Source organism: Vigna unguiculata, chromosome 9 (assembly GCF_004118075.2).
Source record: "Vigna unguiculata cultivar IT97K-499-35 chromosome 9, ASM411807v1, whole genome shotgun sequence".
In the NCBI taxonomy this organism is placed as follows: domain Eukaryota; kingdom Viridiplantae; phylum Streptophyta; class Magnoliopsida; order Fabales; family Fabaceae; genus Vigna; species Vigna unguiculata.
The window spans coordinates 4945383-4963017 of NC_040287.1; the positions used below are offsets into that span (position 1 = coordinate 4945383).

At 32.1% G+C, this 17635-nt stretch overlaps 1 protein-coding gene across 5 annotated transcripts; it reads right to left on the bottom strand.

Annotated features, from left to right (window-relative positions):
- Nucleotides 1-1292: 1292 nt before the first annotated feature.
- LOC114163769 (CTD small phosphatase-like protein 2) lies at nucleotides 1293-16312 on the bottom strand. Of its 5 annotated transcripts, XM_028048077.1 has the most exons (10): nucleotides 16224-16312; nucleotides 14966-15214; nucleotides 13565-13692; nucleotides 12745-12844; nucleotides 9317-9832; nucleotides 7782-8119; nucleotides 6943-7087; nucleotides 6719-6776; nucleotides 2557-2614; nucleotides 1293-1668 (listed from the first exon to the last, which is right to left on the bottom strand). In XM_028048077.1, exons 2-9 carry the CDS (start codon nucleotides 15123-15125, stop codon nucleotides 2575-2577), a joined length of 1485 nt encoding a protein of 494 aa, XP_027903878.1. In that variant the 5' UTR covers nucleotides 15126-15214; nucleotides 16224-16312; the 3' UTR covers nucleotides 1293-1668; nucleotides 2557-2574. The 5 variants fall into 5 exon arrangements, with proteins under 5 accessions (XP_027903878.1, XP_027903874.1, XP_027903875.1 ...); XM_028048073.1 differs by lacking the exon at nucleotides 6719-6776; XM_028048074.1 differs by lacking the exon at nucleotides 2557-2614.
- Between the last annotated feature and the right edge of the window lie 1323 nt (nucleotides 16313-17635).

The following is a 17635-nucleotide window of genomic DNA, read 5'->3' on the forward strand; positions in this document are numbered from 1 at the left end:
AAATTATTATTATCGTTAACATAGAATTAAGAAAATGAATTAAAATCACATATATTGATTTTAATCACTAAATCACATCACATGTAACAAAAATTAAATAAGGAAGGATAATTAGTAAATCCAACTATATCACCTTCTGATTTTACTATAGATGGTAAAATTAAATTTTCAATTAATCCTTCTAATCATCTTCTCTCATCACTTTATATCACTTTCATAAGAACATGCTACTCTCCTTCTAATCATCTTTTTCATTCTCTGTACATCCAACAAAAGAAACACAGCCTTAATAAGGATTTAAAATTGTTTTAAAGGGTTATAGGTGCACTAAAAATCTTATATATATATTTAATCCTTACTAACATTTTATTTATTGTAAAATCAAGAACAGTGATTTGAAAAGTTTTGGTGTTAATTTTAAGATGAATCACTCCTATACACAGGTACTTGAAATAAACTTATTATTCAAAGATTTTGTTTCGAGACAAATTAGTGTACATTATTTGGAAAATAATGAATAGACTAAAATTTTCTTGATCTTCTGATTCTTATAGAAAATTTAAATTTTATTTGATTAAATTTGGTTTTTTAGTCTTTTAAAATGAGCGAAGTCTTTTTCGTCACATTTCCTTTAAAATATATACATCCAAGTCATTTCATTAAAAATTAAAATTAATTTAAATATTTAGATCTTTTAGAGATTTGAATATTTAAAATTATAAAAATATAGAATTATAAAATTAAAAAATCATTTTATAGTTTATTAATTTCAATAACTGATAAAAAAAACAAACGAATTGAATGAGTACTTACTCATTTCCTCTCCACACTAAACCTAAATAATCATTATATCCAAACACAGCAATGCAAAATCAATCCAACACTCTCCAAACTAAAATAATACTACAACACGGAAACCAAGCCAATCATAGTAATAGAGTTCAAAAAAATTTTACCACCTCATATGTAGATGCAACAGAGATACCCTGCACGCATGATATTTAGTCCTTCAACTACCAACATTTTGAACGACTATTTTTCAGTGAAATTCAACTTCCTTGAAAACTCGTTTGTTGTAAGACTCATTTTGTGTTAGAGCTACAGCCTATATCTCTTTGAGTACTTTACTTTCTTTTATCTCTTGTGGTTGCTACATCATCTAAATTTGATACATAAAAACAGTCTTGATAATTCTTGAATAACAGTATCAACTTTTATCATAATTCTTGGTCCCAAAGTTCAAATTCTTTAAATGTTTAATACATAATAAACCATTTCAAGTACCCATGAAATAAATAAACAAACCATGCTAACGTAGTATGTTAAATATCACATTAAGTGACCATATTCTAATTCAACTAAAGATCAAAAGAATAAAAAAAACAAAAAACTTTTAACAACCTTCTTCCTAGGATTTACATAGGTTTACAGCCAATTGTAGAGACAAGAATGAAAAATGGACAGGGAAATAACAATGTCCTAAAATTTCCAATTTAGATTTTACACCTTTACACACCACCTTGCTTCAGATAACAAAGGTGAAACATGGTTAAAATATTATGGCAAGATAATTAACATATATATCTTCTGGTCCCTTGTGTAATCAAAATTTACATACCTATTAAACAGCCATTAGAGGGATAATCTAATAAAATTTTCTTCACATACCTGCAGGCAATGGATGCAAAATCATGAAAGCATATGAAGATAGCAAGGAATAGCAGACAATCATTAAAACAGTGATAGTCAGCTATTTAAGACAGGCCAAGTCTATGAACTTTTAATCCAAACCTAAAGGACTGTAGGACAGATTAAAAACTGTCATAAAATCAGCTCTCTTTTAGAATAAACAACATAAGCATATATATCATATCATATGCACAGAAACAGATACTTCAAGTATTTCCATTCTGATCACATACAGATGGTATAATGATAAATAATATATTAGTCCTTTTAAAATATATCACCTCCTGTTGTTGTTATATCAGATTACCTCAAACAAGTCCTCTTTACTAAGGTTGGCTTATAGGTTGATATTCTAGAGAGGCTTACACTATACGGTTGCCTGAAACATTTAAGCTTAATAGACTATATCGTAAGATACAAAACTACAAGCAACATTCAACATCCTCCAGCTGTCAGCATTCGGGATATCTTATCCTTTTGTAAACCATTGAAGCAAACTCATTGTCACACAGGTAATTCAATCTTAACTTACGTTTTTCTAATATACACCAATGGCAATCCTAATAAATGACACTTCTTATATCACCCGTGAACCATCATAGAGGATGATAAAAGCAAATTCATTTCTAGTAAGTATATAGCAGTACAGTCAAGTGTGTGATACTAAGGATGTTTACAAAATTATATTGTTCTCCTTCCACCTATGCCAACTGTTTTCCTCTATGACAATAAATGTCTTTCTACATATGAAGGAAATGGTCTAGTTATCAAGATAAGCATTACAGGATAATCTTGAATGGAAATTTATAACAAGTTAGTTTGAAGTTTAAAGAAATAATGGAAAATGCGGGGAAGTTAGTTTGTTACCTCTCAAATCTTGACAACTCAATTGAAATTATCAAGGATGATGACTTCCAACTCAGACCTGATAGTGGCCAAAATATGTTTACAATGATGATGCACATTCAAAATTAAAGACAGTATAAGCATCCCTCATTCAAAATTTTGATATACCATTCTTGACAATTAATTTTTCCATAAGTTTCAGAAACCAAATGAATAATTTTTATTAACCAGTTAATAGTTAAATGCAAGTGTAATAACATTATCAGGTTAAGAGCAATTCTCTATCTTTCTTCCATCTGATTACCAAAATATTTCAAGCATTGAAGTCTCAAAAAGTGTATTCAGCCATTTCTTGCACAGTCAACCTTTTTATTTAGTGAATGATCTTGGTCTTGAGTCCTGGTATTTTTAATGGAAAGAATAAGGAAGAACTCCCCACTCCCCAATTAACAGAATAAAAGACAAACTATCGAACTTCTTGGGTCAGCACCTCCCAATGACAAAGGCCATAATTTCCTCTCATATGACAAGATGATCTATTTCTAACCATCCCATCATATATAGGCAACATGCCTTATTCAGACAATCTAACTAACTCTTGTAATTAACTAATGGGTAACTAATCTATTGTAACTAACTGCAAATCCGGGTCATCTAACAATACTCCCATCCAAAAATAAAAGCATTCACATTGTCTTCAAGATGAAATCGCTTACAGCTGCAAGTTCCAGCAGGGTAACCAATTATTTGAAGTACGACAACCAAGCCAAATCCCACCCCTGCAGCAGCCCCAAAATACATATCATCAAATCAAACCATTCTTCGTCAAATACAAATAGTTGAATACCTCTATTCTTCTCCAATGATCTGTTTTTGTAATATCATTGGCAGTGAAACTAAGTATCAATGGCCCAGCACAGGACTGAGATTCTGACTCCCTTCCGAATTGCACCAAGGCAAGTGGCACAAGATGATAACTATAGCAACCCTTTACTTTCTTTTGTTGGATCTGGCCCATTAAATCAGAAAAAGAGCTCAGCTTACAAGCTCCATTTGCACACACAGCCAAAAAGAAACCAATGCAACTGTACTGGGCTTGGAACAATAGAACAAATATATCATATAAATATGGGCTTGACTAATCAGGCTAATGAATTGGGGTTAGCTCTTCCAGTGTGTTCTACTGGTATGAGGTTGTGCGACAGCAACCACCCCCGTCTTTTGATAGTACAGTTATGGTAGTACAGCTTGGTCAATGAGCTAGAGATTACCTAAGCCTTTAACTCTTGTTACCTCATGAATGGAGTTAATGTTCGGGCCACCAGAAACACTTCCTTCTCAACCCTCTTCTTCATTTCCAAGGTAACATAGACCATATCCCCACATATCAATGCTTTGGATAAGCAAGACAAATCCAATCTCTCCGTCTATTTCAGTCACCGTATGTGTCCTTTGCCATTCTGATGATGGAATCTGGGCATGTGACAGAATGACAACCCATCCTCCTAAACGGAAGCTTTTTGAGTCTGGTGGTTGAAGCAGTGGTTTACGCACTAGTGCCTGAGCTCCTACAAGCTGATGATAGGTTAACTAGTACTCTTAGGGATTTACTATCTCTCAAATCTTCTTCGTCCATGCTCTTACTAAGGTTTCTTTTATTCTCAATTAACTGATTTGCTAAATGACTCTTGTTCTTTGTTCTTTTTGCTTCCTCCCCATTGATGTTCTACCAACAACCTTGACTAAAGTTATAGAACTCTGATTTTGCTGCTGGTTCTAATTCACCATAGCTTGCCTCTTCTCGTTCCTGATTTTCACCCTTGTATCTACATTCTTGAATCCGTTTCTTGGCTCCCATGGTTCTCCTCCACCCAAACTCAATCCTATTAATCAAAAGCACTCCCTGGATGGATGAAGTCTTTTGACTGCTGCCTTCATAAATGTAAAGCAAATTTCCCTTTTAATTACTCTGTTTCTTCGGATTGAGCACAGTAATGTCATTGCAGCCTAAGATAACTCCTTTTCTAGCACCATGGCCTCAAAATATTCTCTAGACATTTATTGGCCAACAATAGGTCTCTTTTCCATCAAAAGTTGGAATCATTTTCAAAATTTTCATACCCACAGTTCCAATAGGTACTGAAAAGAACAGGAAAGAACTACATCAAATTTACCAACGCCAATAGGCCCTCCTCTCCCAGGCAACAATATGATCTATTTCTCTCTCTTCCTTCTTATTTATGGGCAACATGACATATTCAAACTATTGAATCTAACTAACTACTTAGTAACTAACCTACCATACTGCTAAGGTGGTTACCTAACAAAACCATTTAATAAAAAGTTTTAAAGAATATACTTAATATAGTCCGAACTTGTACCCTTAAGTGAAAGCCCAGACTAAAGATTTTCTCATTCCTCATCCTTATCTATTTTTTTATTATTTTCACAACCCAGCCAGATGGCATCATAAGATTGAACAGAAACAATAAAGGGATGGGCCCGACACATTTAACAAATACATATCTATGCCTATCATAATATGGATATTTAACCCAGGATGGAACTGAAAAATCGAGAAATATGAAACCACGACTTGATTTTCAATATATTCAGCAAGTAACTTGGGTCATATGAATATTTAGATGACATAAATTGGCACAGATGTGTAGCTAGCCTTCAGAATAGAGGAAAGGACTAAAGAATATGTACATTTCTGATCTATTAAACTGCACAGGATACATGAATATATATAGATACAAAGAGAATTCAAAATAAGAAAAAATTGAGCTGAATCTACAGATAAGGTCCGGATTACATTATGTACGGAAATCTCCTAAAGGAAAGCTATTTATTTACATAAAATCAAATTAAAGGTTATAAATTGAAACAAAGTCAACTAAGGCTGTGTTTAAACCAACATTCTTCTTTATATTAAAGCTTAAGAACTACTTTAATGTTAAAGCTCAAAATAAGAGCTCTAAAAATAAATTAGTTGTTTGGAAATTTTCAATTTTTTTATAGCTTAAAAGAGGCCTCAAGAGAGGGATGGCAGAAGAGCAGAGGAAGAGAGAGAAAGACAGGGGAGTAGACGAGATAGAAAGTGGGTACAGAGAAATTGATAGGAGAGGGAGAGAGAGGAAATGACAACTTGTTTTGAAAATACCTTCACCTAGCTTTTTAAAAATAAAATAACTATTGAGAGCTCTTTAAAGAAAATGTTCCAAACTTAATTCAAAGAGAAGATAAAATAAAAGAGTTGGTCTAAATACTACCTAAATCAAAGATGTATATCATATCTCCTGGGCTAGCATTGCAATCTACTTAATATTTAAACAAAGGAAAAGCGGATGCAGGAAAACTTTTTTATTGAATCATAAACAGTAGGACGATGAACTAAATACTTAATTATCTGGATGTTTAGATGATGAAAGGGATTATTTTGGCATTCGTATATTGCAATTAGTTTCAAAATGCAACCGAAACCTTAAATGAAACAAGGTTATCATCATACATAATTATCCTCAAAACTATACTATTAAAGTAACTGAAACCATAAATGAAACAAGATTATCATCATACATTATTATCCTCACAACTATACTATCCAATTATTCTCACGAACTTGTTGATGTTTCATATCTATGATCATATATTTGTATGTTTCAAATTTGTTGGCAATGGATGATAATTATTGTTTGAAAGATTAATAAATAAATACTATTCAATCTCATTCATAGAACTGTTAACTTGATTTTATAAATTCAGCTCTAAAATTTACCCCTTTTCAATTTATTGTACTTTCTCAGTTTTTCCTACTATTTTAACTGTTCCTGGACAAATAGTTCAGTATTTCTTAATATATCAAACTAAAATTGTCTCTTTAGACGACAAATTACACACTTCATCAATCAATATCCATAAGAAAATACTTGAATCATAATATTAAAGGAGAATATGACAATAATAAAAAGATTAAAAGATTAATAAAAGGTTCCATTTCTAACAGCACGCATGAAAATTGATTGGCCTTGCATATCAAACACAAATGAAATATGTAACTTTCAGAACTATATTCCTTAATATGATAAACTTCATGTACACCCCCACGGAATATTCAAACTTTTACTGTACAAAGACTAACATGAGGAAGTGAAGACAAAGAGATGGTTGCTACAACTACCTTTTGAGAGAAACACAGAACTCCACATTTGTCAACTGAGAAGAAAGGGGAACCAATTCTGGACTCAACAATAAGATAACCAATAGTTTATTTTATAGGTTAATTCATCTCAAACTCAAATAGAAAGGAGGCTTTAGCATCTAATTAGAGGCCAATTTTTCTTAATCCTAGAAGAAAGAAGATCAGCTAAATTTGGTCTAATGAGAAACCTTATTCTTTGTTACCATATCTCTTTGCAATGATAGGACGGACATCATCAGCATCAGCCAAGGTCTCAAGAAAGGGAAGTAGTGACATCAGTGCGCAATCTAATGGATCATCAAACCAACTCTTTATAGGAATACCATTATTCACTTGCAACCGGAAAACCTGAAATGCATTATATAAGAATAGAAGGATTAACACCCAAGAATATTCATTAAAGAAAATAATATCTCCCCATCACCCCATGGGGTGATGCGAGCCTCTATGCGTTTCTAAGTAGGGAAAGAGATGGAGAGTTAAGAGAAGGAGATGGAAGAGAATTATTTCCTCTTGTATGGATGTTTAGGGATTTAAAGGAGAGAATGAGGACTATTTTTCTCTTTAAAATAAAGCCTTCAACCCCAGCCCAATTATGCGGGGGAAAGAAGAAGACTTCCTCCACCCTTCTCTTATTAAAAAACTTCCAAACAAGGTCCGACTAAATTTCCCTTCTTTTACCTTACATCCAAACACCCAACACAAGGTTATTAAGTTATTATAAACTCATTGTAAGTAATCTCAAATTTCTTCTATTGTATTATTGTCTTGGCAAATGTTAAAGCCCAATGCTCATCTAGTGCTCGCTGAAGGAGCCCAAATGATAACTTGTGAAGCTTTTAACATACCTACTTTATATGTGCCTTTTGGAAAATCTTCTAATATTTACAACAATTAGAAAAGTGAAATATTTTTAATTACCCTCAGAGACAAAATAACATTGTGGTCAGAGTTGAATATTAAACAGATATTGCAAACTACTTAAAACTTGGGAACTGAAGAAAATAGTTGAACCAACAAAAGTGAGGAACGGATTACATACCTGAGGTGAATTATCAATTATAGCAACTTTTGCAAGATCAACACCTAATATAGTAAGATCTTTTGTGTAATTTCCATCTGAGAAAAGGCATGATTCTCGATACATGCGACGAGAGATAAATCGTCCATCAGGATCCAATATATCAAGTAGTTGCTTTGCATATATGCTCTGGCTGGCAGTAAAAATAACTACTTCAAACATCTCTGATACTCTCTCCAAGAATGCATGGAGATAAGGCCTCTGTTTCACATACACCGTGTATTCTTTCATATTGAAGAAAACACCAAAAGTGAAATCCGCATCATCACAGTGTTCCAGTGTAGAATGAACAAGCGTTTCTGGATACAAGAAAACATAACAGATGGCTAGGTAAAAAGCATTTTCAACCGTAAATATTTCAAAAACATTCAGAAAAATGATAAATCTGCTTTGTATGAATGAAACAGATAAATATCCCAGTAGAGATGCTTAAAGAAATCAGTCAAATATGCCCCTGTTTGGTTGAGAGGAAAGGTAAGGACATTGGAGGATAAAAATGATATGGTGTGTTTGCTGGAAGAGAAGAGAAGAAATAATTTTATTTGAGACATTATACTATTTGTCACCTATTTTTACTCATCTCTCTATCTCTCTCCTCAGCTCATCTTCATTCTTCTTTAATCAAACACCTTTTAATTTCTACATTAATTCTATTCAACCAACTATTTCTATCCCAGAGTTTCGAAAAGTATGTTTAATAGTCAGTTAATTGAGCAATTAAAGAAAGAAATTCCGATGTTATTTCATAATTTATTTCCTTATTCAATTAGAATTAGGAGTCTTAGTGTATAATTGTATTAGAGTAGGCTTGGGCTTTAGCACTTAACCTAAATATAGTAATATATGTATTAGTTAGTATTTTGCATCACACCTTATCAATCATGGATCATACTATTTTAAGCTGCTAGTAAGTTGTATTTTACAACACACCTATCAATTTGGGATTACATTTTTCTATTTTTTTATTCTCTTTTACTTCTTACCTATATCCTGTGACTATGATTTCAACAACGAAAGAAATTCCTTGCCAATAAATGTATAACATATATCCATGTTATTCCTTGCCAATAAATGTATAACATATATCCATATTTACATATGCATCTGATATTTGCAAATTGTTTTTCTAGAAAAAATTATTATTTTTGACAACTTAGATGAAAATAATAAGCTTTACCATGTCATGGACAGAAATATATTCACATGGATACCTTTTTTGAGCTAAAGCATTAAAAAGTCCGAAGATAAATCATCTAAATTTTATTCTTAAGCAAAAGTAAAGTGACATTTTTATGATAGAGGCCAATCTGTATAAATAACAATTATAAAGTGAAAAAAGGTGTCATGCATCAAAAGCAACTTATAATCATAATGAATAAGGAATGGTGAATTGATCATAAACATCATTTAAATTAATGATGTCAATTTACCTCAATGCTATATTAATAATTATTGATTATTAATTCTGTGGGAGAAATGCCAATTTATTTTCTTACCATCTAAATCAAGCACTAGAGTTATTGATTTTCTTCTTGGAGATTGCTTAGGAATTAGGGTTGGCTGCCCATTCACTTCTATTTCTGATAGATCTGGTAGATTCTTGATAAATGATTGTGGATCAAAGCACTCTGATTTATCCAAGTCACTTTTAACATCTGACTCCTGGTTGCAGATCTGACCCATTGCCGAATACAAACTGGCACTTTCTCGAACCATCACAGTTTCTTCAAATGATATGAGATCAGAAGTACAGCCAACTTTAATATCATCTTCAAGAGCAGGCAGGATCATGTACTGTTCAGATGCAGTAAACATGGAAGGCTCAGCAGATGCATAATCAGATAGACAGTTGGTTTCACTGATATCATCATCAAAGGAATTTCCACCAAAGGGTAAGCTTGTAATGATCATGTCAGAAATGTAAAAGTCAGACACATCACATGTTTCATAACCACATATGGTTCTTCCCTCATCAGCTCCCAGTCCTTCCAAGTTTGGATCACTAATGCTCCCTAAAATAGAACCAAGGTAGTTAGCCCATAAATGATAACAATCAAATAATCAGGAGGTAAGACCCATACATTGTGATGCAGGCAGTGCAATCTAAAAGAGAAACTTAAGAATCAAAGACATCTAACTAATTTGGTCCACTAGGAAATTGTGTTGGACTGTAAATCTCACTAATTTACAATGTAGAAATTTTAAGCCAAAATATTGCAAGTTCAATCATAGGGGTATTTCACCACTTTCTTTTTAGGGCCTCAAATTCTTGTTTTAGTCAGGTGCACAGACTTTGGTTTTGTGGGCATTCTTTAACTGGTGCCAGTATTTGGGCTGCCATTCATGTCTTTGCAAGACTTTCTGTTTGTTTTTTTATGTATCTTATTTTAAATTTTGTAACAGTCGTAAAGGTCCCTAACCAGTATGCTATGACTATCATGCATATCTTCTTTTGTTACTATGACTACTTCAGATTTAAAACTATGACCTACAAACACCACTAACTCCTATATTCAATTTTCCCGACAAAAAAATCTTGAAATGTTGAATTCAAAGCTTCCAACACCCTGCCATAATTGCATGATATGTAAGCAAATGCAGAGTGTTGGTGTATGGATGCAACAGAAATTGTTGGCATAGCATAGGGAAAATTTCTTATGGAACGATTTAATAATTTAAATTATATCGTATTTTGTGACTGGAGTCCCAGGTAACAGACTTTGGATTATGGCAAACTGTTTGTCGATTGTCTGGGAAATTTTAAAAAATCATTCCTATATATTATTGCCCGTACATGTCCCTGAAACTAAATAACAAAATGACTGGTAGACAGTAAATCAATAAGTTATTCGATGCAGAAAATAGCTACAGATTTGGTGGCCAAAAGAGAAATTGATAATTTAATAGTAATCAATCCTAACTATTTGAGTTTACTGGACTAAAGGGAAATTGAAAAACTGGATTTTGTATAACCTGTCTATCTTAAATAATAAAACCTGTAAGAATATGAAGGCCTTATCTCACAGTTACATAAATTCTTAAGCAGCATCAAATACAGAATTGGGTCATATATAGGACATTAACTCACAAAAAACCCAAGAGTAAGATCATATGCAAAGCAAGTGACAAAAACCCAAGGAGTAATATAACAAGGGTTCGTTAGGAAACAGTACAGAATGTGGTATCTGGTCATGAATAGCGGAAGATATTCTTTACATATATTACTAAAATAATATATAAATATTACTAAAATTTTCAAGGGATAATTGTTACTTACAAAAAAATATACACAATTTCCATAATAAAGGAGTTTAGATTCAATGATACCATTTCTTTGAGGGGTATGAAGACAAGAAGAAAGATGTATCACTTCATTGCTAAACATAAAAGAATTAAAAGGAGTGCTTTTTAGCATTATCACTCTATGCACAACACAAACAGAACCACCAAAACTAATTTGAAGTTTCCTTAATAAAAATATTCAAACCAAATAATCCTGATATTTCTATATTTATACATGCATCTAGAAAATTCATCAATGAAGGTAGAAAAATACCTAAGTCCCAAAACAAAAGTGATATGACTTGGAACCCATATATTAGGAAGAAAAACATCCAAAGGAACATGAGCTTGTGACTTGACACTTTCGGGGAAAACAAAGCATACATGTTTCGAAGCTAACATGCTCAACACTCCAAGTACTATACATGAGGACTGATAAGGAATCATTTTCTTTGACTTCTTTTATACCCAAATGACCTAGCCAATAGTGAAGAAGGTGGCAGATTCTATAATGGTGCAATCAATTGAGGATGAAGATTCAGGGTTCCTACCCTATAAACAAATATATAAATACACACTTCGAGATAAAACGAAAGCAGTTCTTATTAGAAGAATGTAAGAACTACAAAACATGGGCAAATGAAGTGTAAAAACATGCAGGGATGGTCGAGACTAAAAATTCATAAGTGGTCACATGACCACTTAAAAGGTCTTGTGGATATATTTTGAATCTTAGACTATTTAAATATTAGCAAATGATCTATATTTAATTTATCAATTTTTGTTTAAACAGTGGAAATTGTTCTAATTGAAACAACCCAGAATGGTCTGAAGAAAAATCGAAGCATCACATAACCGGAAAAGAACCAGTCAAACAGCTCCAAAAACATTTTAAACCGGTTTTTCATTTTTTTTTCAATTTTTAAGTTTTATTTTTAATCTGTAACATTTTAAGATAAATAAACAGGTATATTTAACAATTTCACATGAGTATAAATTATTTTCAATTATTTTAAAATGTAATGTAGTCATTCATATTAACTTAAAATTGAAAATCCTTATTTCTTTAACTTTTTATGCTATTTTATTACAAAAAATACCACAAATATAAATTTTATTAGTACCAGTTCAAGCATTGAATCTTGAATCAAGGTTTTTACCGGGTCAATAACCAGTCCACTTTAAGAACGTTGATATTTATTGTTCTAGTTTATCATTCTTGAATAACTCCCATTCATACCTATCTATCTATCTATCTATCTATTTATCTATGTGTGTGTGTGTATATATATATACACACACACCGAAGATTGTTTCAAGGTTTAAATTTGTTTTTATTCTCTTAAAACAATGCAATGTTTTCTTTAGTCCCTACAAAAGTTTTATTCATTTCGAACAACTTTATTTACAAAAAATGATGGATGTTTATGTTATTACTATCCTGTGAGGGTTGAGATTCGCTCCCTTTATGCTTTCATCCCTTTACTCCCATTCAAATATGTATAAGAGCATACACAACAAGTACATTCCCATTTTGAAAATGTGAGAACTATAAATTTAGATCACATAATGTACATGGACGGTCAAGATCAAAAGTTAGTCAGTGACCACATAAGAAAGTCACAATTCTCATGTCTCATACCTGCATCTTTTTCAGTATAATGTTGTGACTGGTCTTCAATGGGCTCAAAAGCAGGAGAAAAGATTGTTTCTAAGCTTGCTGTACAGGGGTTGGTTAGTTCCTAGAAAAAAGAGAACGAATTGTCAGTTGGGCATTATAAAAAAGTTCGAATTTCATGGATACAGGTATAGAGTAATGATTGACAAGATATGAACATTAGCATAAAAATCTACTATTATTTTTAAAATGTCAAGGAAAAGTATTTAGCTTCCATATTGAGTTGAAGCATCACATCCCGGACCAATCATCCTTTATTCTCCTCTCAGTGTGTTCAGATATCACATGCATAACATAAATTTTAAACAGGAAAGTCAAGTTACAATCAAAGCTTCTAGAAGTAGTTTCTCCATGCTCTCACTGTAACCAAAACTAGAGCTCCTAGAAATATCCAATAGTTAGGAAAAGGCATAATTTAATTATCTGGGAGAGAATGATATACATAATATAGCACGGATATATCTAGTTACTGTACATACCAAATTAAGTTGTCCACGAGGTGCTTGCCAACCATCAAAAGTCAGATAACACTTCTACAATCCTAGACGTGTTTAATATTCCACAGTAATTCAATAAACTTATTCTAATTTAGCTCATTTTTTTAAGTCCAAACTAGTTCCAAACAAGTGTATGGTTTTACTTTATTCCTCTCCCTGTTTCTCATTTGTCTACTAAACTAGAATATATAAGAAAGATACACAAAGCATTGACAAAAAAAGTAAGTATTAAACAAGAAGTGAACTTTCAAAAAACAATTGTCTAAAGCCAATAAATCAAACTCTACCATTTTTTCCAGGACAGAAGAACAAACAGAAAATTGGTGCTCGGATTCAGACTTTTCTGTATCCAGAAATTCTTTGCTGTCAATAGATTGATCGCATGCAATGTCTTTCGGCTGTGTCCTTGAGGAAACTACAGAAAGCGTAAGAACTATCAAATGTGAATAATTGAAATAATTTAAGCACAATCCCATGAATCAGGAGATTGAGATTGTACGTAGTCAGAAAATAATCACATTATTGCAGCACAAGAACGGATTGTGTAAAAAACAACAGGAAGAAATGGATACAAAGTTCTATAGTTGACCCACTCTACTCAGTCAAAAGATCAAGAACTAGTTCTGTTATACCAAATGAATCTCACCATAACAATTTTATCTGTTCCATAATCTAACATTAAAACTTTTAGAAAGCTCCCAAATAATGGTTTAATTAGCTGTACATTAATGATGCAGTACAGCTGCACTATGGAAACTATGATCAAAGATTCCAACACATTACAAATAGAAAGAATTTATGACAAAGAAGAGTCCTGAAGCTTACAGTTCAGAATTCATAAAAGGGCTTATCAGAAGCCAAATTTTAAGATTAATCTCAGATCATAAATCCATATTAGTATGACAGAGAACAATCTTTCGTACATCCTCGTTTATGTGGCTCAGAAGAATGACTCAGATGACCAAGGGAAAGAGTGGTAATCCATATTATCTAGGTAAAGACTACCTTATGGGAAAAGTAGCTTCACTTTTGGGTCTCTCTGCTTTTGTCATATCGTTCTTTTTCCCATTTTTCGTCTGTGGCAAGGATTTAGATATTCTCACCGGAATTTTCCACATGACTATGCCATGTGATGGTTAACATTATATAAGACAATTTTTTAGTCCCTGTGTAGGGGTGTAGCACCCATTGCAGGAGGGCCTTAACGTCTTCAATTTTCTCACATGACATGGTCAATTGAAAAACTAACATGAGGATCTACATCCCAAGGAAATATTGAGATGTTCTTAAATTTTTCTTTCCTAGTAGAATGTCAAAACTCGTGTATTTCACACATCATTTGTTTTCTTAATTAAGAAACAAGTGAAGATAATAATTGATCAGATGGATCAGCAAGAATTGTGCAGTAACTTAAATTATGAGCAATACAAAGTCACTACTTATTCATAATAAAGAAAATCTCAATATCATAAATTCATGTGATGCTTCGATTTGTCCTCACATGAAAGATTAAGTCAGTAGCGTATTATATAATATTATGTTAAAAATAGCAAAAGGTAAGCTGAAAGAAGAAGAACAAAGTTAAAAATGCAGAAATCATTGATAAGACACTGATTAGCAAAATAAAAATGAAATTAAATAGATACTAAGAAAGTAGTCTCGGAGACAGATTGGGAACTGGCTCCTACCATCTAGGTAAGTAGTCTCTATTTCAGTCTTCTGTGTAGAGACCATGATTTTAGAACATGGGCTTTTGGATATAACTTTTGACTTCGAACACACATGAAGATCCTTTGTTTCTGTTAAACAGCTCACGCTTACTTTGCTCTTCATTTTTAGGGATGGCATTTGATTTGTGCTTACAGTAGGTGCAACAATCTTGCTCTGGGCACATCTGTGGGAACCAAGGTCCCTCTACACAGTCAAAGCAGCAGAGGCTGTTGCACAAAAAGAGAATAAAAATCTAAATTTCCAATTATATAATAGTCAGTAGAAAAAAAACATAAAGAATTTTTAATAAAAAGAAGTTACACAGAAAGCAAACAGCTTTTTATATCAAAATTTAGAAGCATACAAGACTTTCAAAACATAGAGTACAAAAACAATAAAATCTCTCACCAAACAATTATTCACCAAGAAGCAAACAAGCCTAAAGGAGATCACAATAGTTGTGTAAAATTGCATGCACAACTTAAAAAACAAAACAAATTTACAAAATATTAGATTCAAGTTTGAATTAATTAGTCTAGTCTATATTCATAATTTCTCAGGCTCCACCCTTGAGGCGGTCATCTAGAGGAAGCTCAAATTTCATCCATATCCATTTTTTAGCTTTTACAATAATCATTACTCACACCAAAATAGCCTAATTTATACAAACTAAAATTACTTTAATCAAAGAAATCAAAAACATCATTTCTTCCTCAGTTCTAAAACCTGATTAGTAAATCCTTTTTTTAGTACTAAAGAAAAATCTCTTTGATCATTTTCTATGGTTGCATGTTTCCAGTTATTTTCGAATCATCAAAAGAATTTACCTTCAACACAATCCATAACCTCCAAAACCAAAAGCCGCTAAAAAGTCAAAACCCAAAACCCCAAGTCTCAAAACACTAAAGAAACTCATGAATTGACGCCTCAAATCGGAAGTCAACCCAAAATATTCCCAGCGAAAACCAACCAAATCGCAATTGTCACACATGCAGACCCCAAAAACCAATTGTCACACATGCAGACCCCAAAAACCCGAACCACAAAATTTTCAACACAAATTCAAAACATAGCAACCAAGTATCAGCTTCCACTTACACACTAGCATGACTAACAACAACTGCAACAACAAGAAACAGTTTCTGAATTTTTTTTTTTATGAACAGAAAAAGACAAAAATAATTTACCTGAGAAAAAAAAAATGTTAAAGAGTGAAATTGGAAAGGGGATTATTACCTGTGTGGTGGTGGCAACCGAACCAACCCTTAGTTTCTCTCTCTAAAATTCCATTTGGGTCAGAGTGAGAAAAGAGAGAGAAAGAGAATGGACAGCGTGAACCTTCAAGTAGTATATGTGTTGTTGGATGATGGTTCTGACGGCTGGGATGGGATCTGTGCATTCAACCGCTAGGAGTACGCCACGTAGCACAATGAAACCAGCTCAGCATGACGCGTTGACACGTGCTGTTTCGCGGAAAGAGAGGACTTAATGCAGCAGGCTAAACAATTCCCACTCCCACTATGTAGAGCGTGTCAATCACGCGTCTCTTATGTGAATGGTCAATTTTCCTCACTTGTGCAGAGTTGTGCAGTTCAAGTCTGAGGTCAACTTTGTCAATTACAAATGAGTCATATATATATATATATATATATATATATATATATATATATATATATATAAATGAAAACTGGATGTGGTTATCAATTATTGCAATTTAAACTATAATTATTTAGAAAAAAGTTATTGTAAACAATGATTTGATCATGAGTTCTATTATGTTAAATTAACTCCATTTATTCAAGAGAAGTGAAATTTAATAACATATTAAGACAAACACTTCTGAAGTAGATTAGTCTCGATGTAGGTTAGTCAAACAAAATCTATATTTCTTTACTCAAGTAATATAGTTTTAACTAAATATATAGGAGTTGTATTTTTATTTAAGGGATTATATTCTTAAATTTATGAGAAAAATATGATTTTTAAAATTATGATTAGTATTCAAATATGTATCTTTTAAAATATTTGAATAATAGTTATTTAAATTTGATATTTTAATTAATGGAATATGTTATCTAAATTACTATATTACTTTATATCATATTTAGCATTTATAATAATACTACAATTGTCTATAGTACAATTTTTTAAGTTATGTTATCCCAAACATTTGGTAATTATGGTTTTCTAATAATTCTCATATATAAATAAATAAAATTTATATTTTATCCATTAAACTGTCTATTGGGTACCTATGACACAAATAGAGTTAGAGTTCTGAATTATTTTATGGAAACGTGCATAAATGAATATTCAAAAAAGATCATTGTCATTTTAGAATATGAATAGTCAGAAGAAGATTCTTTTTCATTTTTTTTTCCTAAGAATTTCTATAAATTACAATAAAACTTTATAAAAAGACGGAAATTCATGTCTCCTTTCAACCATTCAAGAGACAACAAGGTTTTTATCCCTTTTACTAGAACAGATATATTAGGTTTGATTCTCTTGAGTTTCACAAGCCAAATATTAGTTAATTAAAATATTTTGACATTGTTAGTAAATATATTACAAAGTTTTAATAATTATGCCTTTTAAAATTTGTATGTAACATGTGTAAGGCCCAATAATTTTGGCTCATTACTTTC